This window comes from Glandiceps talaboti, chromosome 1, assembly GCF_964340395.1.
Source record: "Glandiceps talaboti chromosome 1, keGlaTala1.1, whole genome shotgun sequence".
NCBI lineage: Eukaryota > Metazoa > Hemichordata > Enteropneusta > Spengelidae > Glandiceps > Glandiceps talaboti.
This window is the reverse complement of record NC_135549.1, coordinates 3504377-3530802: the sequence shown is the minus strand read 5'-3', so window position 1 is coordinate 3530802 and position 26426 is coordinate 3504377. Positions and strand designations below refer to the sequence as shown.

The window sequence follows — 26426 nt, the reverse complement described above, 5'->3', positions numbered from 1 at the left end:
TACAACATTAATACTCACCACATCTCCCTGTCATTTTGGTACATATGAATAAAGTTTTACTACAGCATTAGTACTCACCACATCTCCCTGTCATTTTGGTACATATGAATAAAGTTTTACTACAGCATTAGTACTCACCACATCTCCCTGTTATTTTGGTACATATGAATAAAGTTTTACTACAGCATTAGTACTCACCACATCTCCCTGTTATTTTGGTACATATGAATAAAGTTTTACTACAGCATTAGTACTCACCACATCTCCCTGTTATTTTGGTACATATCAATAAAGTATTACTTCAGCATTAGTACTCACCACATCTCCCTGTCTATCTCTTTCTGCATTTTGCATCTTTTCTTGTAACTGGTGAGTTCGTTCAGCAGTCTGTAGCAGTGCCATTGCCATCACTGTTTCATACTGTTTTTCATCTCGTTCTAATTTCTTCATTAATAACCTGGCTTTCATTTGTTCCTTCTGACTATCAAGTTGTTCTTTCATAGCCTGATGAAATATCAAAGAAATCAAGGCATTCATTCCTCTTCTTTTCGTCATTGTGTGGGTTTTTTTTTTTTTTTTTTTTTTTTTTTTACAGAAGATTGAGTTTATGAGAAATGAAAATGAATTATGAAAACATCCCCTGTCCATTTATGAATATACATGTTTCATATGGTGAGGGGGTGACACAGCCAGAAATAAGAAGTAATGCCAAATTGTGAAGCTTTGGGATGCCAAATTTTACAAAGTTCACTAAGTAATTACCTGTTTTTTGGCTGCATGTTGCTTTTCTAAATCAGCCAGCATGGCCTTGGCATCAATAGCATCTCCTTGCCTTCTTGCTTTTTCTAATTTAAGTGAATAAACAGTTGAAATAAAGAAGTCAGGGTAAAATTTTATCAACACCCTGTAGTAGTACAATCAGTTTTCTAGTTAGAATACTCTACAAAGCTAGAATGGGTTAGGACATTGATTTTGCAGACTAGATAACAAACCACATTAAACCATAGCAACCTCATACACTGTTCTTTGATTAGTACTCTATGCTATTTACTGCATTGTAAAAAAAAAGTTTCATAACTGAAAAATGTTAAGAAAAGCAAATGTAACAAACAAACAAACAAAAAATAACAGTTATTGTGAAATATAAGTGCATAAAACTAATTCAAAGCAACCTGTGAACAACAAACTTGTACACAAAATAACAGGCGTGACTGGAAAAACAAAAGCATTTTAGTAGCAAACATTGAGGGCAGTATCAAACTAAAAGTTTTTCTTTACAGTAACTTACGAGGCTCTGCTATCCAGGGTGCAGAAACATGCATATGTGCAGTCAAAATATACGATAGAAATAAGACAATGAGAGAGATACACAGAGAGAAAGGATTGAAATGGGTGGGGAAAAAATTGAAAAAACAAGAGGTGAGAAAACTGCATAATAATCAGTGTAATTAAAGGATTCTATCCATCAGAATAAAGTCATTACTTTTAATACAAGAAATACCTAAATCTATAAACAAGTATTATTTTGTTTAGTATAGTAGATGAAATAAGGCCTGTTTGTTTGTTACAATGTTTGACTTTTAATGGCTTTTTATTCATTAATAATACAGGTATAGAACATTTCTTATTCTGTGGGGATAAACAAAATTTCTGTCACAGGTTTTGAAGAAGGCCAAGATAATTTGAAAGAGTTCCTTGTGTTTTCAAAAGGTAAACAGTATTATTTTAAAACAACAATGACATGGAAATTTATGTGAGATTCCTATCATTTGCTGACTGCAGTCCTCAGCTGCAGACATACTAACTGAAGGAAATCATCAACACACACACACACACACACACACACACAGACACACACAGACACACACACACACACACACACACAGTCATGCACACACAAACACACAGTCATGCAGACACAAACACACAGTCATGCAGACACAAACACACATTCCCCCTCGACACATGTATCCAAACACACATCCCACAGGATACATTCATAATAGATACATTCAAAAACTTTGGGTTCAGGAGAGTTATTTCATGATTTTGCATCACAAAAAATTCCAAGAAACACCAATTGAAACTCAAGTTTATGATCCTAAGTGCTTATTACCTTTAGATAAACAGTTATGAATATGGTGTGCATCTCATAAATATGTCTGCTATGTGACATGAGGCAACAGTGGACCAATGTGAGAATAATAAAGGTGAAAGACAGTTTCATTGTGGTGTTTCTTGGCAATCCAGCGAATTTCATGTGATATGAAATCATGAAATAACCAGTACCAAGTTTCTGAAAATACATCTATTTCCTAGAGTGGCATTCTCCTTTAAAGTACATTGAAAGAATACTGACTATGCAATATATATGTACATGTTATTTGCCAAATACCGTTCCATATCTTGCTGCGAGAGGTAATTTTTCCGGTAATAACTGAGAGCCGGAGGCGAGCCGTTATACCGGAAAAATTACCTCGAGCAGCAAGATGTGGAACTGTATTTGGCAAATAACATACTTATACGTCACCTGCGACTACGAAATTCAATTTTTGAATGTCTAAAAATGCTGTTTCATTTTAAAACAAAATCACTTCCGCGTTATACTTTTGGGCGTAGTATCACGTACTTCTCTAATGACTGTAGTGCGGTTGTTTACGTCTCTGCCTTAACTTTATCATCCAATCAGAGTGCGCGTTTGCTTAGTAGTATGACGTAATGTTTACTATTTGCATATCACTCAAAGATATATTCAAACTTATAACCTTCAGCAGAAAAATGAGTGCGTCATTAAATGTACAGAAATGTTCGTGATATACTTTGTTGTTCTAGTTAAGGAAAAATTGCACCCTCTGTGGTGGTAATTTTGATATCGTTCATAAATTTAGGAATTCATGTTCACGATCGCGTGACGACCGTGCGTTCGCCGTATCTGGACTATCGCCGTTCTGCATGGAATTTTTGACATTTTCCCTCCGACACAAAACATACATTTCAAAGACTTGTTACAATGTATACAACGATGATATTTCATACAGTTGACAATAAATTTGGCATTTGGAAATGTTGGTTATAGCTGTATTTCTAGTTGTCTGCTTGGTTTGTTTACAAGGGGACGTCCAGTGATCACGTGATACAACAAGCAAAAATACGGCTGTTGGTGAAAAATACGCCTGTGTATCTGCAGGGCTCTCGACCAATCAGAATGCGAGATTGGTGACAGGTGACGTATAAGGTGCATTACACGTAAGGTATATATATGGTAAAGAGAAAGTGCTTTGAAGTGTGTTAACATTCAACGCCAACATTGACTGATTACTCAGTAAGTGTCAGCATGAACAGAGAAAAGTAGATAGACTTACTCTTTGCTGTATTTGTACAGTAATGGTATCCATGGAGATAGGATAAGATGGAAAAATGGAGATAATAAAGATGATAGGAATGAGAACCAAGACATCATTACATATGCAGACAATGAAGTAGAATTATAAAGTCAGATTAACAAATAGATGTATTGTAGAGTATGATCAATTATCACTACATGTAATACCCCAAGACTTGGGATAGATGCTTCATTGAATAAAAAAAGCAATAACTTAAGTACAACTCCTTTCCCCTCCCCACCCTCGCCCCACCCCAATGAGAAAATATTTACGTCTGTAAAGCTGTGAGAAAATTTAAAGTATTGTGTCACACTGAACCATACAAATGCTTTCAAAACATGCATTCAAAATTTCATACACAGACACAGACACAGACACAGTCACACACATACGTACACAATCACATGTGTTTATATACACACACACACACACACACACACACACACATATATATTTACATACACATGCAAACACAAATGCACATGGACACACACACATACCCATGGACGGACGGACACACACACACACACACACACACACACACACACACACACACACACACTTCTACAAACAAATACATCTGAGTACATACCCAACATGATGTACAAAGACAAACATCTTAGCTACATTAAAAGACTAGCTAGTACTAGTACATGTACATGAAAGAAATATAGCAAGAAGCAATAGATACTTGGTATTATACACATCAAAACAATATCATAAAGAGGAAGTGAAAAACAAACAGACAAACACAACAAAGCAAACATTGACTATTGAGTGAATATCAGAGTGTAAACATGGAAAAGTGGACAGACTTACTCTTTGCTGATTTGTGAAATTATGGTATCCATGGAGATAGGTAGAGATGGAAAATGGAGATAATAAAGATGATAGGAATGAGAGACACATGAAAATGTTAAAAAGAAATCATGTTAACATATAGATGTACAGTAGTTTAGGATAAATTGTTTTCAACTTTAGGTCCAAATATACAGAGTCACAGTCAGAAAGAATCACACAAAATATTTTTCATCATTTGCATAGACGATATCAGCATATTTTCATATCATAGAAATGCCTATCTGATCCTTCAGATTAATATGACAACTACATGCTTAATACATTTAAAGAGAGAAAAAATGTGAACAAGATTATTGTGATATTTTCTCTTGTTCGTCTATTCCTGCTTTGTCTTCTCAAAGTGAGGGATTCTACAGTTAGTTATATGAACCAAGGAAGTTATACCAGTTTGCTCAGATTAAGCCCCAAACCATTTTGAAGAGTGCATTCATTGGTAAGGTGTGCAATGCAATTGTCCATTCATGACAGGGCAGTGAAAAAATGCTGAACCCCAACAATGAACAACTATCATAACACAACACTTGATAACTACATGGTAACATAAAAGTGAACAGACAGGTGACATTACACATGCAAATGACATGCGCCAAACATACATCCAGTGTACACAGCATAACATTGACATGTACAGTACATGAACCATAAAAACGAAAGTAGTCTTTATCACAAACACAGAGGGCATACATCACAAAGTGCGTGAGTGTTTGAGTGCAACATGCACAGACTTACGCCGAGGCTTTTTTTCAGGCCCTAGAGAGAGAAAACAACATGTACATACATTCCAAGAGATGAGAATAGAAAGTAAGAAGTGAAATATCAAATGATGCAAAAGAATCACACTGTAGGAATACAATATGACATGTCTCAGCCAAGAGTGGTGTTGCTATAGTATGTATGGATAGGGAGCTGTATTTCATCACACACACACACACACACACACACAAAGTACATTGTCTTGAAATCTATCATTACCATCTCTTACATGATGGCGACTGAACAAGAAAGGCCAAATAAAATTCGCTAAAAGACAAATAGTGACCATTTGTGATTTCATGATATCATCTTTATGATGATTTACAATACGATAGCAGTGTCAAAGACCTCACACAAATTATCACTCTGTCTGGTATAAATGTAACAACTGGTTAACAAAATTAAAGACCAATCTATTCCTTTCTTTCTTTTTGTAGCGAAAGTTTCTCGTTTACAATCAGATTAATTCATATTCTCACTGTACAACAATTGAGGTATATTTGTATGAATATTATACATATTTCCTTTAACAGACACAATTATAAACTCTTTTTAAATATGTACATGTATGCCTAAAACAGGAGGAACAAAATAGTATAAATATACTCAGTAAAAGATTTTGTACCAACCTTTAATTACTTCCTTCTGTTTTTCAAGGTCAGTATCAAGGTTTTTGAGTTCATTTTCTAGAGTTCTGATATCTTCACTACGAATGCTTGCCATACTATCAGTACGCATAGTTCTCATTGTGTGGACATTGAACACCACGGCAGCAAGATTGTCCACCCATCCTTCGCGACGAGCTCTTCGCTGGTCTTCTTTCAAATTCTCAAACAGGGCCTCGTCCTGGAAAAGATTACAGAGTATTCAGTGAATAGGCATATCTAAATTTACCCAAGGGCCTATATATATGGTTGCCTCGCCGATATGGTTGCCCTACAAATATGGTTGTCTTATATATATGGTTGTCCTATAAATATGGTTGCCCTACAGATATTGTGGAATCTGCCACCATATACATGATAAAGGGGTTGTACAATATTCATAAACTATGCAGGGAAGAGTTACAGAGGATGGTGCTGGCATTATTTTAACCCATTTCCATACAACAGCTGTTAAAAGTTTAATAGCTCAGAGCAAAAAGTTCCATTATTAACATTGGTGAATGTAATGTTCATTATTTCTTTCTTTGATAATTATTTGTGAAAAATAATCAGAATTCAAATAATTCAATAATATTTCCAAAAAGGAACCTGTATGACCAAGAAATGATACATTTCAGTAAGGCTAATTTCATATTGAATTTATCAAAACAGATTTGAAAACTCTTTAAAATAAACTACTATATATCAGATATCTAGTGGGTGAATATAATTGGAATTTGTACAGAAAAAATGCAGGAAATATTTTGGACTGTACCTTGTCTGAGGACAGGATTGTACTCATTGCATTACTTTCCAGTTGTTGTTTTTGTTGTAAATCTGAGAGTAAAACTACCGTAACCTCTGTGACTGCCTCCTCATCTGAGAAACTACCCTGCTTGGCCAGCAAACGCCGCTTTTCTGATGGAAAAGACAGTAAGATCAATAATTAGTAACATGAATGTTGAAAAAATAGTTATTACATGAAATAAGTAGACATACTGGGAGGGAGGGAGGGAGGAAGGGAGGGAGAGAGAGATAGGGAGAAAGGGGGGCAAGGGAAGAAGTAAGTAATCAATCATTGCATTAAAGGATTGAAAATTACAGAGGGAGACAGATATTCTTCAAAATGCTCTGGGCCATATATAAGATAATGTTGCCATAAACTTAAGTTTATTAGTACATCTGAGCTAAACTGTTTGTTCTCTGTGTGGTGTCATGATGGAGGCGTGACTGGCTTGGAATCTACAGGTTGCAGGTTCGAGCCCTGTTGCTGCCTGCTGTTTGTTTCTGAGTGGCTATAAAAGTCCTTGGGCAAGATTTGAACCACGACTGTGCCTTAGTCAACCCAGCTGTATAATTGGGGACCTGGTAGGATGTAGTTTGCAATGTGAATGCTTTAATCCTATGTGCTGAAATGGTTTCAATGGATTGTAAGCTCCCCAGGGAGTTGAGGAAAACTCAAAAAAAGGGTCGTTGTTTCCTTCTGATCTGAGCCAAGGGTAATAATTGTAAAGCGCTTTGAACAAGGCATGGGAAAGCGCTATATAAAAACCCAACATTAATACCACATGAATTTACATGTACAGGTCTCCTTGAACTTCACATCCAATTTTACCAATGATACTAAAACTGATGCTAAGTTCCTCCAATGACATCTTACCTTCCAACTTAAGATGTATTGCTTCTTGAAGGATATCATACTGTAGTTCTTGATTGGCTGCTAGTTTCATTAAATGCTCACCAAGCAGAGCTGGGTCTAAATTATGGAAGTCTGCAATGTCTGCATCTTTTTGAGACTGTCTTCTCCATTTGCCTCTCACCTCTTCAAAACGTTTCAGTTGTTGTTGCAATACCTATGATGGATATAGTAAGAAGTACAAATAAACACAGATAATGTGAAGTGATTAGTACATTAGGTTCCCACTGATGACAGCACCCCATGAGGCACAGTGCAAGTGAGGCATACTCGGGGTATTTGCACAATTGTTTGCAGTGTTCTTTGCAGCCATACTTTCATGCGTAACGAGTGAAAATACAGAACACTGCAGCATTCATATAAATACCCTGAATACCCACAATAGAATGGCATGGGGTTCTGATATTATTACACATTTTTATCCAAAACAACAAATTTCTGAAAAAAGGATGCTGTGTGATTGTGTGATTTTGTGTACAACGAATGATGGCACCCTCGTTTGCATATCACTTGTAATGTTAATTCTCAGTATTGCACTGTAGTGCAAATACATCTAGTATGCACACACATACATCAGTGTAAGTAATCTCTGGTACATAATACTCATACTTTCATTATTATCATAATCTCTAACAATACAGCCAATAAAACAGCTGACTGTTTTCCCATTGTCAACCGATTATAGTGAACCTTCTTAATTGCCTTTATGTCATATCATTTTAAAAGGTTAGGTGGTTGGGATAGGAAGTGTCAAGGAGAGATAGAGGGGGCTAACAGCCAGCTACTTAAAGGCCTAAATGATATTCAAAGTCAGAAAAAATCTTTCTGATAATACAAAAGATTTCATCACCATTCATTTTTAAATAACAAACAAGGTATTTTTATCATTCACAGAATTCTCCCAGTGTAAACATATTAGATCTGAATGAATGAGGAATATGATACCACACCAGTAGTACACATATGTTAGCTATACTCAGTACTCCCTATTAAACAATATCCAACACCATACAGTATTCCATAATGTACTTTAACAGAACACCATGATGCACAATTGCCAGTCAGGTGCATTTGGGGTATAAAGTCGAGCGTTTGTGGTTTTCTCTGCACATAAAATGTGCAATATCCTGAGTATGCCATACTGGTACTGTGACATCACTGGTACATAATAAATTGTTAGTAATGATGTACAGTATCACTACAATGTTCAGTGCTGTTTGGCATATTCTGTAATCTAAAGACCACAATAGGGAACTTACAAACTCGCCATGTTGAATGTTGCATCATGGGAAATGTGATAATAAATACTAATGAATGAGTATTGTAAAGAATATTTTTACATCGTTTGTAACCACAAATAATCAATTCATAGTTACCCTGACAATTGTGGGAGGTTAATTTTATCAGTAGCGCCACATTAGGTATTACGATAACCACAGATAATCCCATAGTCCTTTGCATCTGAGCATGCTCAGTCTGGATTGCAAGTTCCCTATTGAAAGAAGTTGACTGCCAGTAAAAGTGAGAAAATAGTGACTTACCTCATCAGATACTTTGCTAACTTTCTGCTTGGCTTTCTTGTTATTTTGAGAAGCCTGTATAAGTTGTAACAGAAAGTCACTTTCTGTTTTATGTTTCCTTTCTAGTTCCCTCAACACAGCTTCTTGAACAGCTGCCACTCCTATACAAGTTACAAAAATATCAAATTCATACTTTTAATATCATGTGTTTTTGTAAAGATTTGGGATCACTGTCAACAGAGAGGGAAATCAGGTAAAATTTACACACTCTCTCTCTCTCCTGAACCTGAAGTGTGTTGAAATGGACATGATTCCAGGCTACCCATGGGAAAACCTGAAGTGTGTTGAAATGGACATGATTCCAGGCTACCCATGGGAAAACCTGAAGTGTGTTGAAATGGACATGATTCCAGGCTACCCATGGGAAAACCTGAAGTGTGTTGAAATGGACATGATTCCAGGCTACCCATGGGAAAACCTGAAGTGTGTTGAAATGGAAATGGTTCCAGGTTACCCATGGGAAAACCTGAAGTGTTATGAAAAGGACATGGTTCTAGACTACATCCATCAAATTATTCAAAATATTATTGACTGGGTACTTGTACTACAACCATTAATCATAGAGTTGTCAAATCAATATATATTATTCAGTTTCATGTTTCATTATTAAAATGTACTATCTAAAATTGAAAAGGACACATAAAAATTAATATTTCAACAATATGACATGTATGATAAAAGTATAATAGTTATATTGATAGGACACAGTCTTTTAGTCTGTATTCATCCAATCCAATATTACATGCAAGGCAACATCTCATTAAAAGTATTATCAGAAATAATGACAGACTAATAACAGTGTGCCCTTTAAGTAAACTTAGTACCTCTGGTGCACAACAAAATTTGGTGTTGCTCTATACACCATAAAGCGTGATGACTCACATAAAAACACATACTTTTTCTTTTTCCACCATTTTAACCCACAACAACATTTGAGGCCATACTGACCAAGAATATTGTAACATGCCATTTTTGGGGAGTGTTCAAAAGTGATAATTAGCATGGAAGTGTACCCCCACCCTGTATAGGTCAACTTGACATTCTTGCTATCTATCAGTATTGCCTCTTAAAGTGAATGCCATAATATCATAACAATCATAATTTTACATTTCACATTTTTTAATTTCTAATGAAAACTATACCCAAAAGTTTCTGTATCTAAAGAGAAGTAATATTAATTCATAAAATTAAACATATTGGAATTTGTTTACACTAAACATTAAACACGAGGTATTTTGCTTGATTCCTATATATTATTTAGTTTTTAATGTTTCTATCAATATCAGATGTAAACAAGATAGAACTGTTATATTTCTGAGTATGTCACACAAAATTGTAATCTTTTAAATTAAAAAAAATATCTTTTCAAGAAAATTTGACGTTCATTTTATCATGATACATATTTGTGTCCTTCAATGAAATTTGTATGAAAAGATAGCAGTGCATGTATACAGCCTGTGACCTTAGATGAACCTGTATAATGAACTATTTTGCCTCAACTGAGGGACCAAAATAGTTCAAGTAGTGAACTTAATATGTAAATATGCTATTGTAGGAAAGTAAACTATTGTACCCTGTATCTATCACTAATCACACTGGGACACTTATAAATGCTGGAATGTGGAATTCTGCATGATGTTTTATCACTTCAGGGTTGATAGAACATTATGTTGAAACCCTTAATTAATGCCAGTAGACAGGCTGTGGTACACTCTACCAAAGTATGAAATTTCGAAAATTTTAATTCTGAAACTCAACTCGGTAAAAATATGGTTTTATGAGTGTTGTAGCTGTATACACAAGATAGCATAAATCTATATCCTACATTCTTCAATGTTAATATATTATTATATACTTAATATCTGTATAACTTTTAGGTTTTTGCAGATGAAAACCTGCTTACATTCAATAATGCCTTTTACTACAAACACAGTATGGAAACCCAATATTTAGGCTTTGACCGAATTAAAACATTATAATGTCACTTATACAGATCTGAAATGATGCATGTCGATGTAATTATCTCACACATCGCATTAGTCACTGATGACAGAGGGCAATTCTAATAGAGCAGTGCACATCTCAGAATTAGCACCGTTTTGTCTGGCATTGGTATATCTGTGTATGCAACAACAAAATATTGATTTCCACATTTCTTGTAGGTTATGTAAACTAGAACCCTGGTGTGTTTAAACCCCCCCCCCAAAAAAAAAAAAAAAAAATAAAAAAAAAAAAAAAAAATAAAAAAAAAAAAAAATAAAATAAAATAAAAATATGATTTAATTATATATGATAAACTGGGAGATGTGTAAATTTTACAACATTTCCTATCTTTGTTACTACGGTTACCAAACCCTGACAAAACACCAAGGGAGAAGTCATTTCATGGAATGTTAATTCCTTGGGGATAAAGGTACTTGACCAAGATGTCATATGATGCAGTAGTGAAATACAAAACAAAGCTACTGGATTTTTTAATTTTCAGTAATTCAATTGGTATGAAACTGAGAGATGAACTTGCCATATTTTAACAATTCAACCCATGGTGTGAACCTGATAGATGAACTTGCCATAATTATAATATCATTATTGCCAGATATTAATCTAATCATTATTCACAGTAGTATCAAACTCATCAATTTGATTGATTTCTTTGTCTCATATTTCTTTACTTCATTCAAAGTCATATATTCTGTGAGGTGTCCTCTTTATACTTCATGTGCCTTTGCTTTGTGTTCATTCTTTTATTCTTAGCTACAGACTTTTAAAAAGGATTTGAATACTGGAAAAGACGGTATGAAACTAGTGGAAGAGTCAAACCATTTTCGTACTCATTGACTTACTTAGTGATATGATAAGGTACAGGCATTCTAATGAAGAACACCCCATTACTTTCTATTAGTCTCCTCATTGCAAGTATGACATTAGCCATCTAATAGTTACATGTCTAGAGCAACCCCTTCCCCCAAACACACACACACAACTTGTTTTGCCTACTAGTTACATGGCTAGAACAGTACCCCCTCCCCAACACACACATAACTTGTTTGCCTGGTAGTTACATGTCTAGATCAGTATCCCCTCCCCCAACACACACACACATAACTTGTTTTTCTCCTTATTGAACAACCCCTCACACACAACCTTCTGTTCATCTATTCATTGAACAACCCCCAACACACCTGTAAGTACCCCTCCTCAAACACACACAGATGCCAACACAGACACAGACACAGACACAGATACAGACACAGACACAGACACAGATACAGACACAGACAGACACAGATACTGACACAGACACAGACACAGACACAGACACAGACACAGACACAGACACAGACACAGACACAGACACAGACACAGACACAGACAAAGACACACCTTCTGTTCGTCTCCTCATTGCTAGCATGGCATCAGCCTTCTGGTTTTCCTCCTCCTCTCTTCTCAGTTTTTCTAACAGACCAGATTTTTCTAGTACATCTTTTGCGGCTCTCTTATTTCTGGCTGCTTCAAGTCTCTCTTTGGCTAACTGTTTCTGTCTCTCTTTATCTTGGCTTACACTACAAAAGAAAACAAGACGAAACTAATTAATTTTGTTATGAATAATTCTTGTATTATTATAGTTTTCATAAACAAGCAGGCTGAGAAATCAATATTAATCTATTGATATGTGCTGGCATAACAACTGAATAAATTGAATATGTTTTATTTCAACAATATTTTTACTTTAGTATAGGTTGCCATATTAAAATATGGCAAACTTTTATGGTTTATATAAATTGCATATGGTTAGTTTTATATGAAGGAAACGCCAACATTCATCTTCTTTTGTGTTTAATAGAATGATATAAACCAAAATGAGACAACAGCCTAAGAATACAAAGAAAACAAGTTTACTCATTTGCATAAAGGCCAATTTAGATTTGAAATTTTTTTTCCAGTTTGAGGAATGTAACAATATATTTGTATAACCTTTAAAGTCCAATAGCCTTTTCATGCCATAGTCTCCCTAGGCCAAGGACATTTCATGCCATAGACTCCCTAGGCCAAGGACTTTTCATACTATAGTCTCCCTAGGCCAAGGACTTTTCATGCTATAGTCTTCCTAGGCCAAGGACTTTTCCACTACAGAGCAGGATCTTATATCTACATTTGTACTCTACAATTAGTACCTTTAACTTGACAGAAATAATAAAAAGTACAATCAGTTCTATTTTTTCCTTATCTACCCCTAACATATATACATCGCCCAACAAATATTAATTTACCCAGATATGAGGTTAAGAGGTGAAAATTGGCCTTATGCAAATGAGTAAACTTGTCTGCATATATGCAGACATGGCATGGGAACAAGGAAGGGACTGTCTGTATATATGCAGACATGGCATGGGAACCCAGAAGGGACTGTTTGTATATATGCAGACATGGCATGGGAACCCAGAAGGGACTGTTTGTATATATGCAGACATGGAGTGTGAGCCTGGAAGGGACTAGTACTGTCTGCATATATACAGATGTGGCCTGGGAACCTGGAAGGGGTTGTCTGTATATATGGAGGCATTGTGTGGGAACCTGGAAGGGATTGTGCGCATATATTGTTGTAAGGTTAAATGGAGGTTTTAATGTCTAACCCTGTTATCCAAACAAAGGTAAATAATTTTTATATAGACTACTATCTAAATCCAGTACTGTTTCTATGGTTACTTGTTCATATAGGGGCAACATTGACGAACACTAGACCAAATATGTCTAAATATTAAAAAGGCCCATATCGGATTAGGATTGTCTGAAAGATCCAGTTGTTAGTCTGATTATGTATTAACTACTCACAGAAGTGGAAACAACGACTGGATCTTACAGGCTAGAGTCAGATTTTAAGTGCGGAAATCAGTTGTCTGGTATAGAGGTATAAAAAAGTTGGTCTTCAACAACAGAATAGTATACTATATATCTAACTATAATCCTTACGGCATACTTGAGGTATTTGCATGAATGCTTGCAGTATTCTACACTTTTACTTGCTACACTCATGAAACTACATTGTATGGGCACACAGAAGAGAACACTGAAAACATGAGTGCAAATAACCCCGAGTACCCAGGTAATCACTAGTACATATCTAATAATAGTGAGAATTACACAGCCACATTAATTACATGGTTATTCCTGGCTTTTTGATGTTGATTACATTGTTATTCCTGGCTTTATCAAATCTAAATTATTTTCAATTGAAGCATTGGTTCTGGATGTACCTGTACTTGGTCAAAACTTTGTCCAGTAATACTTTCTATCACACACAAGATTGAGAATGAAGTCTGGTTGATGCCACAAAATTAATAAGAAAAATGATGTCCCATAGTGTCTGAATGACCCTTTAGTAAAATTAGTTCAAATATGGAAATGTATTCTTGAAAATATTAAATGACATTTAATACATATAAATGGCTTTCAGTTTGTGTGTTGATCACATTGACTAACCACAGACATATTACTAAACTAAATATCAAAGTAATTTGAAAATTTAATATGCCATTAATTTTTGAAACATCATAAATCATACAATCTTTGTTAATACAAGAACAGAAAATAAGTGACTAAAATTGTTGTCATACAAGTATCATTTGACGTTATTCCCCAATATTTTCTTCGTTCACCCAAGGAAAATACAAGTGAAATAAGGAATAGGTCACGAGTATTAAAATATTACCGGAATAATATAATTATACCTTAAGCACTAATATATAAATAATTGGGGAAAGTAATGACAACTTTGTGTTTTTTTCGTACACAGCAGAAACAATGACGTAGATGAGCATTGTCTGGACATAGAAGATCGTTGTTGTGACATAGCATGACCAGAGTATATATTCCCTAATTTTTGTTGAACCTGGCTCGTTCATGGTATATCTTTCGTAGGCTAAAAGGTTCATAATGGCAAGTATACATACTTCAATTTTCAAAAAACTATCCGATGTTGACGACATGCCATCATTCGTTTGCTCTTACTTTGTTCAGTCTAGTTCCTGACAACTGTGTTCCCATTTTACACTTTGTTATCTTCACACCCTACACACTGTGTTCCCATTTTACACTATGTTATCTTCACACCCTACATACTGTGTTCCCATTTTACACTATGTTATCTTCACACCCTACATACTGTGTTCCCATTTTACACTATGTTATCTTCACACCCTACATACCGTGTTTCCATTTTACACTGTTATCTTCACACCCTACATACTGTGTTCCCATTTTACACTATGTTATCTTCACACCCTACATACTGTGTTCCCATTTTACACTATGTTATCTTCACACCCTACATACTGTGTTCCCATTTTACACTATGTTATCTTCACACCCTACATACTGTGTTTCCATTTTACACTATGTTATCTTCACAATTTATGTAGGGTGTGAAGATAACATAGTGTAAAATTAGAACACGGATGTCAGGAACTAGACTATTGTGAGACCTGAATTAACCAGAGAACATTAAGGTATTAAAAAAACTGGATGTTGAGTACATGTACAGGAATTACTGGTCAACTTTGACACTCAGTCTGCTATCGTTAGCATCGTTGTTGAGTATTGATTATTTATTGTATATTATAACAGCCAAACTTATCACAGTCTTTCTGCATTCTTGGCAGGACTGCGGAGTGGATCTGTCATTAGTAAGAAGAGGAAAACAAAAACAACCTTCCAACAGACAGGATTGCAAAAACTGAGAGACTTACATGAAGGAACATCATACAAATTCTAGCTCATACTAACAACATAGAGCTAAAACAGACACACAAAATACATCATGAAACTGCATTACCTTGTCACAAAACGCCAGCTTTCTCAGATGGTAAGGAGGCCATTCATAGACCACATATCAACATTAAAAGTACCTCAGCCATTGGTCCTACTTGAAAACATAGAATAACTATGTTTCTTTAACTTGCAGCCTATCAAATGTTCATAACGAAGGCATAGGCTGCATAGTGACAGGACCAGCTAAATGTATAGTGTGAAGTTTTATTGATTGTGTTCTTTCTTAAAAAGTAATGATTTTCTAACCAGCCTTATTGACTCAAGTCTTTTGTGTTTCTAATCATCATTATGTCATCATTCTAATTCTGACGTCACTGCATCTAAATTTGTACGCTAACTGGTCAGTAATTTCCGGTTCTTTTGTAATCCAGTTGAGCTCATCTCTCATACCCTTGGTTATTATGGCTAGTTTTGCTACTAAATTTAAACATTTCATTTATACTTTCCGTTGGAATTGTGAATTTTAGACAAATTTTGAATGCAGCTGACAGGTAAAGGAAAATATGACATTCCACCAATCTATGGTGACATCATCACAGAAGGTGGACAGTTAGATGTACATAACTGACAAGTACTTTCACACCTGAATTTACATATATTGAAGCTAACCTTTCCACACCTCTGGTTACTCAACACCTCCAGCAAATTTGGATCATTCTGTCAGATCATGGACCCCACCATAGGTGGAGAGTCTATTGTCAGATTCAGTTTGACACTGAAGAAGGACAAGTGGTTTGTTTGAAACATGTCTGTTTCTCAATCAAAAGTGGAGAAGAGAACTTGTGTATGGATATCACAGTTGGTAGTGCACCACTTGTCTATAGTGTTTGGGAAGTTCTGGATTCACTTACTCTTCTTTCTCAGTTTACTACAAATTGCATTTATATTATGTTTTAGGTTTAATATCTATGTCATAATTTATAGATATTAATATTTACATAATTTACATAATATTAAACGGTCAGTACACTTGATTACACTGACCTTTTTTTCTATAAATGTACATGCATCTCATCTCATCTCATCTCATCTCATCTCACCTCACCTCACCTCACCTCACCTCATCTCATCTCATCTCATCTCATCTCATCTCATCTCATCTCATCTCATCTATTCTATCCTTTGGGATAATGCTGTATATACATTGAAATGTGAACACAATTATAGCAGTTGGACATTTTCGTAATAACTAGTTATTGTAATAGTGGAAGTCCTGTATTAAAATGGCCCATTTAAATCAGTTTGGTGAATCCTATATATATATATGCTGAATGCTTCCATAAAACTAAGAAATTACTGTTGCCATGACCTATAGCTGTTGTCAAGCAATCCGATCTGCATGGCTACATTCGTCAAGTGTTGTAAGAGTGAATGTCCTGTGATAATGATCATATACATCAACTTGGTGACATCTAGAGAATATTATAAAACTAAACAATTATTGTTCTCATGATATTAAGCTGTACAAGTACAATATATATCTGATTTTATCAATATATGCAAAGACCCATTTCATACAATATAACCAAATGAATGGAAACTGATATCCATATAGATACAAACTGTACAGGTCTCTGGCAATCATAGGCAATTCCTAAACCATGACATCAATATCAATATTATGGTGTACAGTCATAGGAAATGTAGTAAATAAAATATACACTTTCATTATTCAAAATTGAAATGATGAACTGTTAATGGGTGCATAATGCAGTGTTTTTTTAAAGGCGGTAAGTAGGTAAAACTTACCTGAGTTCCCCAAACATTTAACAGGGGTTCCCCTCCAAAATTATATTATAATGTATGGGAACTATGCCAGTTTTACCAAATTTACCTGTCTGTTACCAGGGTTCCCCCACCTTAGCAAAAACACTGCATAATGTATGTATATACATTACAATACCTCACTTATCTTCAGAAAAACTCATACCAATGTCGTGGTATACATGTTCATATGAAATGTACATCATTTATGTAAAAATAAACTTACAAATTAATTAATTTGTTATCAATTATTAACTGTTAATTGACTGAACTGTGTGTAGACATGTATCTTATTCATTTTCAGAAATACCAGTAACATCATGTGTTAGTCTAAGAGTATCCCAAAAAATGAAATGTACAAATCGATACAAATTGATAACAGGTTTTAATATATTACAGATACCTATTGAAACTGGATCCCGCTCCAAAAAGGGCCATCCCTCAGGAGGTCAGCATTAATGCATGAGGAAATGACAGTTTTCATTTGAAAACCTGCAATGTTTGGTGTAGTCAAATGACTCTTCTAACTAACAAACTCAGACTGTGTTTTAACAGTGTGGCACTGTATTTTTTTAAAACCATACTATTACTAAGGCTAAAATCCTGATCACAGTGGTGAGAGGTGAGTGGTTTGTACCACTAGGTGAGTGTATAAACCACTAGGTCATTCACTTTGGGTTCCACATGGACATCAAAACAAGAGTATTCAACTATATGACACTGTACTATATAATTTTATACAATATATACAAACACAATGAAACCATGAACTGAAAGGGTTGAAATGTACTACATAATAGTACCTCACCTATTCAACAATATGAAATGTACATGAAATGTATCCAAGTATATTGAAATATAAAATAATATGAACTCAGTAATGGTTTGTAGTTAATATTGTAGCTTTACTTACCACCAGCAGTATTTACATCAAATTTAATTTAGTGATAATGTCATATAATCTACTAATAGATGAAAGAAGACTGATAATCCACAGTGAACAGTTGAAACAAACACTACAACTCAGGACGACATCCTGTCAACATGGCTGCCAAACACTTCCAATGTTAGGTTTATACATAATAATTACTCTAGCATAATTTCTCTGAAGCAATTATGGCGAGATGTATTATTCAAGCGGTTGTTTGTTCAGCATATACTTCATTTTATCTGTGTTGGACATGGGTCACTGGTTTTGTAAACTGACCTGTTGCTATGGCGATATTGATGAACAAAAGACACTTAATGTCTATTGATTGCAATTGTCTATATACAAAATGTAGATATTGGTATTAATTTGAGCATACTTTGTTTGAGTGCAATATTCTCATGTTGACAAATTTCACTATAAATGAAATTTGACAAAATTGTAACTATAGCCATTGAGTTTACATCTGTCACGGAGAAACTCATCCATTGAATTAACCGGAAATACACGTAGTTAACTTCTTTACACTTCTTGCACGCTTTGTATGATTGATGATTAATTGTTATTTGAAACAAAAGGTGCTATCACCTGTAAATGGGAAGGCATGATAAGATGCAACAATTCACATCTTTGTATGTCTTTTATACTTTTTGTGTTTAGAAACATGACACAACACAACTTTGTATTATGAATATCCAGGTATCATGGTCACTTCAGGTGACATTCAAGGTCAAAGTTTAATTTGTACAATTTGTCAAAGTCATTCAAATAAAGAAATACATCTAATCAGTAAATTGTAATTGGGGATTTTTGTGTGAATTTTATGAATTTCCTTCTAACAAAGGACGAGTACTCAAATAAATGAAAGAATATGTTTCTCTGAACACATAATGTTGTTGAAATTGTACTAGTCATGCTTGAAGACAATGTAAGTAATTGCAGGACTTCTAACTAGTCCTTTTGTTCACTGTACATTTGTATTGCAAAATGTATACCAATGTAGATAGCTATAAACCATGACATGGGGGAAAATTACCACTAATATCTATGGTGATCAAAATATTGTATCTCTTAGTTTTATTTAGTCATCTGACAGGTAGGATTTATCCTAGAAATAGTGTAAGGTGGTTTGTGGGGGGGGGGGTAGGCTAGGGAGCTATTGGTGTGTGGGGGTTAGGGTGGATAAGGGGTATTCATGGGTTGGTGGGCTAGCATGTATTTGTGGGTATCTGTATCTGCACGTTAGACTACTAAGTTTATTTTGTCTATCATGTTCAAAATCAAAAGAGAGACTCAGTCAATACATTAACACAGTATTGTAAACAGTCAGTGTGAATTTCATGGATTTTACTGTTCCTTTCATTACCTTTACTCTCCAGAGTCCAGACTAGGTACACATAACACAGATCTTAAGTAGGCAGCAATTTGCATGTCTACAAATATGTCTGCTTCATCAATAACTGATGTTATCATTCTGAGATGTATGTGCACAAAATGGAATAACTTATTCATGAAACCTTACAAGTAGTATAGAAAGGGGAAAATAATATTCAATTCTGAATTCAATTTCGAGAAAAAAATTACAATATTTCATTCACAAAGAAATACTTTCACTTCATTTCTCATGAGATGTTGATAAATTGTTTTTATAACATCTAAAATGCTGATTATGAATTTATTGTGGAGAGAATTTTCAGTGACATAAGGGGCATTAAATGACAGGTGACCCTTTAAGTGACACATAGTTCTACTTATGAGAGTTTTTTATTATTGAGTAGATTTGGTCACACCATTGTGAAATAATGTTGCCAAAAATAAGGCAAATAATATTGGGAAATAAGCAGAGTTTTTAAAAGTAGGAGAAAATGTAATAATTTGCAGGCATGTAAATGGCATATTTCAGATCTAACATATATATTCAAAGTCCTAAATACAGACACTCTAATGCATTAATATGATTCATGAATATTGTGTTTCAATGTCACAGTTTGCACAATTCTGATTTAATTGTTGCAATACTAAAACTTGGTGTAAATTATGGTATAATAACTAAAAAAAAAAAGAGAAAACAAAATGGTCACAACAAATGTCACATGTGTTGGTTTCTAAATTGTTACTAGCTTTCATCTTGGTCTCCACAAATGTTACTAGCTTTAATCTAGTTGATGGATCATTCAGGTCAGCATCATTATTATTGGAATAATAGGTAACATTAATTAACTTAATGGGCATGGGTTCACTCTATACAGCTACATGTTTACACATCACTTGCCATCATATATTATAAAATGCTATATCCGTATTGTCTTCAAAGTCATGGTTGAGGTTATTGGTTCTGAAGAATGTAAAAGTATTATATATAATTGCTTCCATGAATTACATGCTATGTCAAAGAACTTGACTCTATTGTTTTCAAGGCCATGGTAAAACCATTATTAAGGACATATGTACCAAAGGGTTTATATTAATTCTAAACACCTCCCCTTAGTAACTATAGAAATGGTATAACCTTTTTGTTTCTAACACTATGGTTGAACCATAGTTTATGAGATAGGTACCGAAGGGTATCTATTACAATTTGTTTACACCTCCCCCTTGGTAACTATAGAAATGGTATAACCCCCATAGTATTCAATGCCGGGTTTGAACCATAGTTTATGAGATAGGTACCAAGGGGTATATATTTGACAATTTGTCTACATGTTCCCCTACTATAATTATAGATTGGTGTAATCATATTATTTTGATTGCAATGGTGGTACTGTTGGTGGTATGAATTCTAGAGGTAATAGGCACCAAAGCCTTTATATCTGATTCTAGAATGCATAGGTAAAGAAGTATTTACATTGGATACCTGAAGTTTGGCATCATTCACTCTAGAGTGATATATTCCTATTGTGTTCAATGTCTGGAAAATGTGGTGAGAAAAGTGAACATTACAGATTCGATGACACCCCACCCTCCCCATCATACATTTTACAGTGGTGCATTTTGATTGTTTTCCATGCAATGGGTGAACCATTTTAGAGGATATAGGGGAGGAAGGATTCAAATATGATGACACCTCCTCCACTTATTGTAGAGTATGTATTCCTTTTGTTTTTATTCTGCAGTCGAATTATATAATAATACTATGTGTACCGTAGAATAGTAAATTCCTATTGTTTTCTGTGTAATGAACGAACTATTCCCTGAGACATAGGTAAGAACACATGATCAAAGGATGATTCACCCCATCACTTGTTACAGAGTAGTAAATTCCTATTGTTTTTTGAGCAAGGATCAAACTATTCTATGAGACATAGGTGAGTAAGGGTGATGACAGGATAATTCACCCATAACTTATTACAAAGTGGTATATTCTTATTGTTTTCAATGCAATGGTTGAACTATTCTATGAGACACAGGTAAGAAATATTGAATGTAATGTGATACACCTGTAACTTATTATAGTGTGGTATATTCTTATTGTTTTCAATGCAATGGTTGGACTATTCTCTGAGACACAGGTAAGAAATATTGAATGTAAGGTGATACACCTGTAACTTATTATAGCGTGGTATATTCTTATTGTTTTCAATGCAATGGTTGGACTATTCTCTGAGACACAGGTAAGAAATATTGAATGTAAGGTGATACACCTGTAAGTTATTATAGTGTGGTAAATTCTTATTGTTTTCAATGCAATGGTTGGACTATTCTCTGAGACACAGGTAAGAAATATTGAATGTAAGGTGATACACCTGTAACTTATTATAGCGTGGTATATTCTTATTGTTTTCAATGCAATGGTTGGACTATTCTCTGAGACACAGGTAAGAAATATTGAATGTAAGGTGATACACCTGTAAGTTATTATAGTGTGGTAAATTCTTATTGTTTTCAATGCAATGGTTGGACTATTCTCTGAGACACAGGTAAGAAATATTGAATGTAAGGTGATACACCTGTAACTTATTATAGCGTGGTATATTCTTATTGTTTTCATTGCACTGGTTGAACTATTCTATGGGACACAGGTAAGAAATATTGAATGTGAGGTGATACACCTGTAACTTATTATAGTGTGGTATATTCTTATTGTTTTCATTGCAATGGTTGAACTATTCTATGAGACATAGGTAAGACATATTGAATGTGAGGTGATACACCTGTAACTTTATAGTGTGGTATATTCTTATTGTTTTCATTGCAATGGTTGAACTATTCTATGGGACATAGGTAAGACATATTGAATGTAATGTGATACACCTGTAACTTATTATAGCGTGGTATATTCTTATTGTTTTCAATGCAATGGTTGAACTATTCTATGAGACATAGGTAAGAAATATTGAATGTAAGGTGATACACCTGTAACTTATTATAGTGTGGTATATTCTTATTGTTTTCATTGCAATTACTGGACTATTCTATGAGACATAGGTAAGAAAGGTAAGAACACAGAATAATTCACCACCACTTCCTACAAAGTAGAATATTCTATTGCCTTCCATGCTATGGTTGACCTATTCTAGATGAGAATGGTTAATGAATTAAATGGGATGACTTGTTTGTTATTATGACATTTGGTATTTGACTGAGATGAACACAATGATTAAAATATAAATAGCAACCATATCTATATCAATGACTATTTTGGAAAATGAATTGCATGAATTATTTAGACCATTTGAAGACATAGTCCAAAATAAGTATGATATATTGCTGTGGACTGTATCAAAGCCAATCTTTCAGAAAATTACAACTTACAAGTACAAATGTATATAATGTTTATTACATTCACAAAGTCAAGATCAAGGCCATTTTAAAACTGCATTCATAACAACATACCACTTGTCTGATAGGTAGTATGTTGGTGTTATATTAACTTCACTGATACTATAAAACATAACATATTCTGTCCCAAAATAAATTTCCAAAATCATACATAGAAGATGCAAATATGCATAGAATTTTCTAAAATATCAATATTCACAATATATCAGTATGGCACAGGCCGTTAGAATATGTATGTAATGAGCCCACAGGGTATGTGAAGCTTATATGAAACATCCAGACTATATGAGCATGGTGTCTGACACAGCTAAAAATAGGTATTAAATTTAACACTTGACCATGGAGGAGACATTATTAATTAAAGTGAAAGTTAATAGTTTTGTTTCAAGACAATGATACTTTGCTCTTGTATAATAGCAGTAGTAGTGTGTGCAGAGTTACAGACAGATGGAGCAAAGTTATGTCATCACTTTGTTCTTTTGCCACTTGAAGGATGAAGTGTACATATAGTCACTAGTCTGGGAAGTGAGACTTAATAGTATGATTCAGATCAAATTGCCAGAGGGCAATGCATCTGCAAGTGTACAGGACTAAATCACAGGAGGGCAATGTTTCAACATTTTTACAACTAACACTAGAGGGGACATACCACTGAATGGCAATCTTTCAAAGTGTTCAAAACTAACACTAGAGGGGACATACCACTAACAGCAATGTTTCACAGTGTTCAAAACTAACACTAGAGGGGACATACCACGGAATTGAGGGCAATGTTTCAAAGTGTTCGAAACTAACACTGGAGGGGACATACTAGGTACATACCACTGAACTGAGGGCAATGTTTCAAAGTTTTCAAAACTAACACTAGAGGGGACATACTTACCACTGAATTAAGGGCAATGTTTCAAAGTGTTCGAAACTAACACTGGAGGGGATATACTAGGTACATACCACTGAACTGAGGGCAATGTTTCAAAGTTTTCAAAACTAACACTATATAAATGATGTCTGCATGGATTTTCATTTGTGCACTAATAAACGAAGAAGATAAAAGTGAAGAGTACGGTACATACCTTGCCCGTCTAGTGGCTTCATTTTCCTGGGCAATACCAAAGATCATAGCAGCACTGTCAAATCTCTCCTCTTCTTTTAGTTGTCTCTGCTCTTTCCTAAGTTTAGCCAAGGCAAATTGTCTTTCCCTTTCTGTCATGTACCTCTCATCCTGCCCTCTCAATGCTGCTAGCAAAGCTTCCTTCTCGTCTTCAAAATGGTTGTTCAGATCTAGTAGAATGTTCTATATTTCCAACAATGTAAATCATTTTCAGTTATACACTTACAAATCAACCAACTATTAATAACTTTGTTTTGTCTTACAGCAATTTTACTCATTAACCTCCTTCATTTTTTGTACAGAAATTATTTCAATGAAAAAGGGGAGAAAGAAGAAATTATAAAAATATTCATCTGAGGCTCAACAATGCTTCTAGTACTTATTGTAAAGAAAATTAAATAATCATCAACCACCTTCACCTCACATAATTTGACACAAAACCTTTCCAAATCACTTACCCTTCTCTTTTTCTTTTCCTCTTCTTCTATCTGTTTGTCTTCTTCATCTTGTATTTCATCCAGAGTTTCATCATCAGTAGGTAATCCAGCTTCTCCTCTCTCTGCTTTCAGTTGTTTTCTTCTTTCCAATCTCTCTTGAAGTTTTTCTTTCTGCTTGGTTTTTGTGTCTCCCAGAAGACGAGCAAGCTCTGACAAAAGAAAGTATTGCAAGACATAAATGCAGATATGTAATGTGGCTATAAAAACAAAATGATCTTTTTAAAATACTTTCCTTCCTTTACTTTCCTTACTTAACCTGAATGATAGTACTGATTCTAGTCATTCATTGAAATCTTGTATTCATTCTAAAGCTTATAATTGTATCATGGCTTACTCTCAGATTTGCCATCTTTGTGTCAGGTTTAAAAGAAATGGTGTGAGTGTGCATCAAAGGCTGTACAAATGCAAGCATACACAGATGAATGAATGAATTCCACTCACATAGTTTAAACAAATTGTTCAACTGAAATGATATTTTAAAAACAAATTGATTTATTGGTCTAACAGAAAGAAACAATCTCAAAGACTTCACTAAATGCCAAATTACTTTGAATGTGTATCAACACTCACTCTTTGGTTTCTAGTTTATCATCCTGCTACAATACAAATATCATTTTTGGGCAAGTGTTGTCTAATTACAAACAGACTCTTTTCCTAAATTAGTAAACACAGCTAGTCTAAAATCTACATCTACACAAACTTTATGATCTTTTCTTTTCAGAAGGTGACAAATTTACTTCATAATCTTTGTGACAAATCAAGGCATTCTATAAGTATGATATGACAAATTACTAACCTGTGTCATGTTGTCAAATTTGTCATTTTTTATTTGAAGATGGCATTGATTTATTTAGAAATCTTCCCAACAAATTAAGACGGAGTACGTTCAAAGCTAATTTCAAGAGCCATCTTCGTAGCCAGTATTATTTGATGTATACCATTTTGTTCTTTCTTTTAAGATTTGTGAGTAATTGTTTCCGAATTTAGTTAAATACTTCTCCGGATTTGTGTGATATGTATGTTTTTGTTTTGTTTTGTTATGCTTTGTTGTTGTTTTTTTCTGAGGACAAAACTCGATTAGTTGTTTTGTCAACTATTTTTGCCCTCATTAAAATAAAGTATTAAAATACAAAATTAAATAAAAAGTATTAAAATACATTCCATGAGGATATTACAAATGACAAACCTGTTTCATTTTGTAAGCTTTCTCCAAGCAAAGCTGACACTTCATCAAATTTTCCTTCTCTTCTTAATCTTTTCTCTTCCAGTTTCATTTTCATCAACTTGGCTTGTCTTTCTTTCTCAGTCAGCTTAGCCCACTCTGATTCTCCCAATTGTTTCAATAGTGCCTGTTGATGAAGTACATTAATCAAACAGTGGACAGAATTCAAACAACAGTGCTCTGCATATTTCTGTTTAATAGATCAAAGTTTAACCATTAAGTGAGAAAAAAATATATGTCTGGCAAAGTTATAGAAAAATGTTGCATTCAACAAAACTTAAGAATGATCATGTCTACTCATAATGATAAATTGACACAAATGTGAGAATCTGAGAATGAATCATGTGGCCTTTAAAGCTATAAACATATGGGATGTTCTT

The 26426-nt window shown here is 34.4% G+C and overlaps 1 protein-coding gene across 4 annotated transcripts in view; it reads right to left on the bottom strand.

Annotated features, from left to right (window-relative positions):
* LOC144437842 (uncharacterized) overlaps positions 1 to 26426 on the bottom strand; it is a 59688-nt gene that overhangs the window by 10649 nt on the left and 22613 nt on the right. For 3 of the 4 annotated variants that reach the window (XM_078126873.1, XM_078126881.1, XM_078126888.1), the window contains exons 32-41: positions 26011 to 26173; positions 24786 to 24973; positions 24290 to 24510; positions 12302 to 12480; positions 8879 to 9018; positions 7302 to 7494; positions 6417 to 6559; positions 5627 to 5843; positions 763 to 845; positions 319 to 504 (exon numbers count right to left, since the gene is read on the bottom strand). In XM_078126873.1, coding sequence (XP_077982999.1) covers positions 319 to 504; positions 763 to 845; positions 5627 to 5843; positions 6417 to 6559; positions 7302 to 7494; positions 8879 to 9018; positions 12302 to 12480; positions 24290 to 24510; positions 24786 to 24973; positions 26011 to 26173 — 1713 coding nt within the window. Of the gene's footprint in view, positions 1 to 318; positions 505 to 762; positions 846 to 5626; positions 5844 to 6416; positions 6560 to 7301; positions 7495 to 8878; positions 9019 to 12301; positions 12481 to 24289; positions 24511 to 24785; positions 24974 to 26010; positions 26174 to 26426 lie in introns of those variants that run through there. The other variant, XM_078126896.1, reaches the window with a different exon arrangement.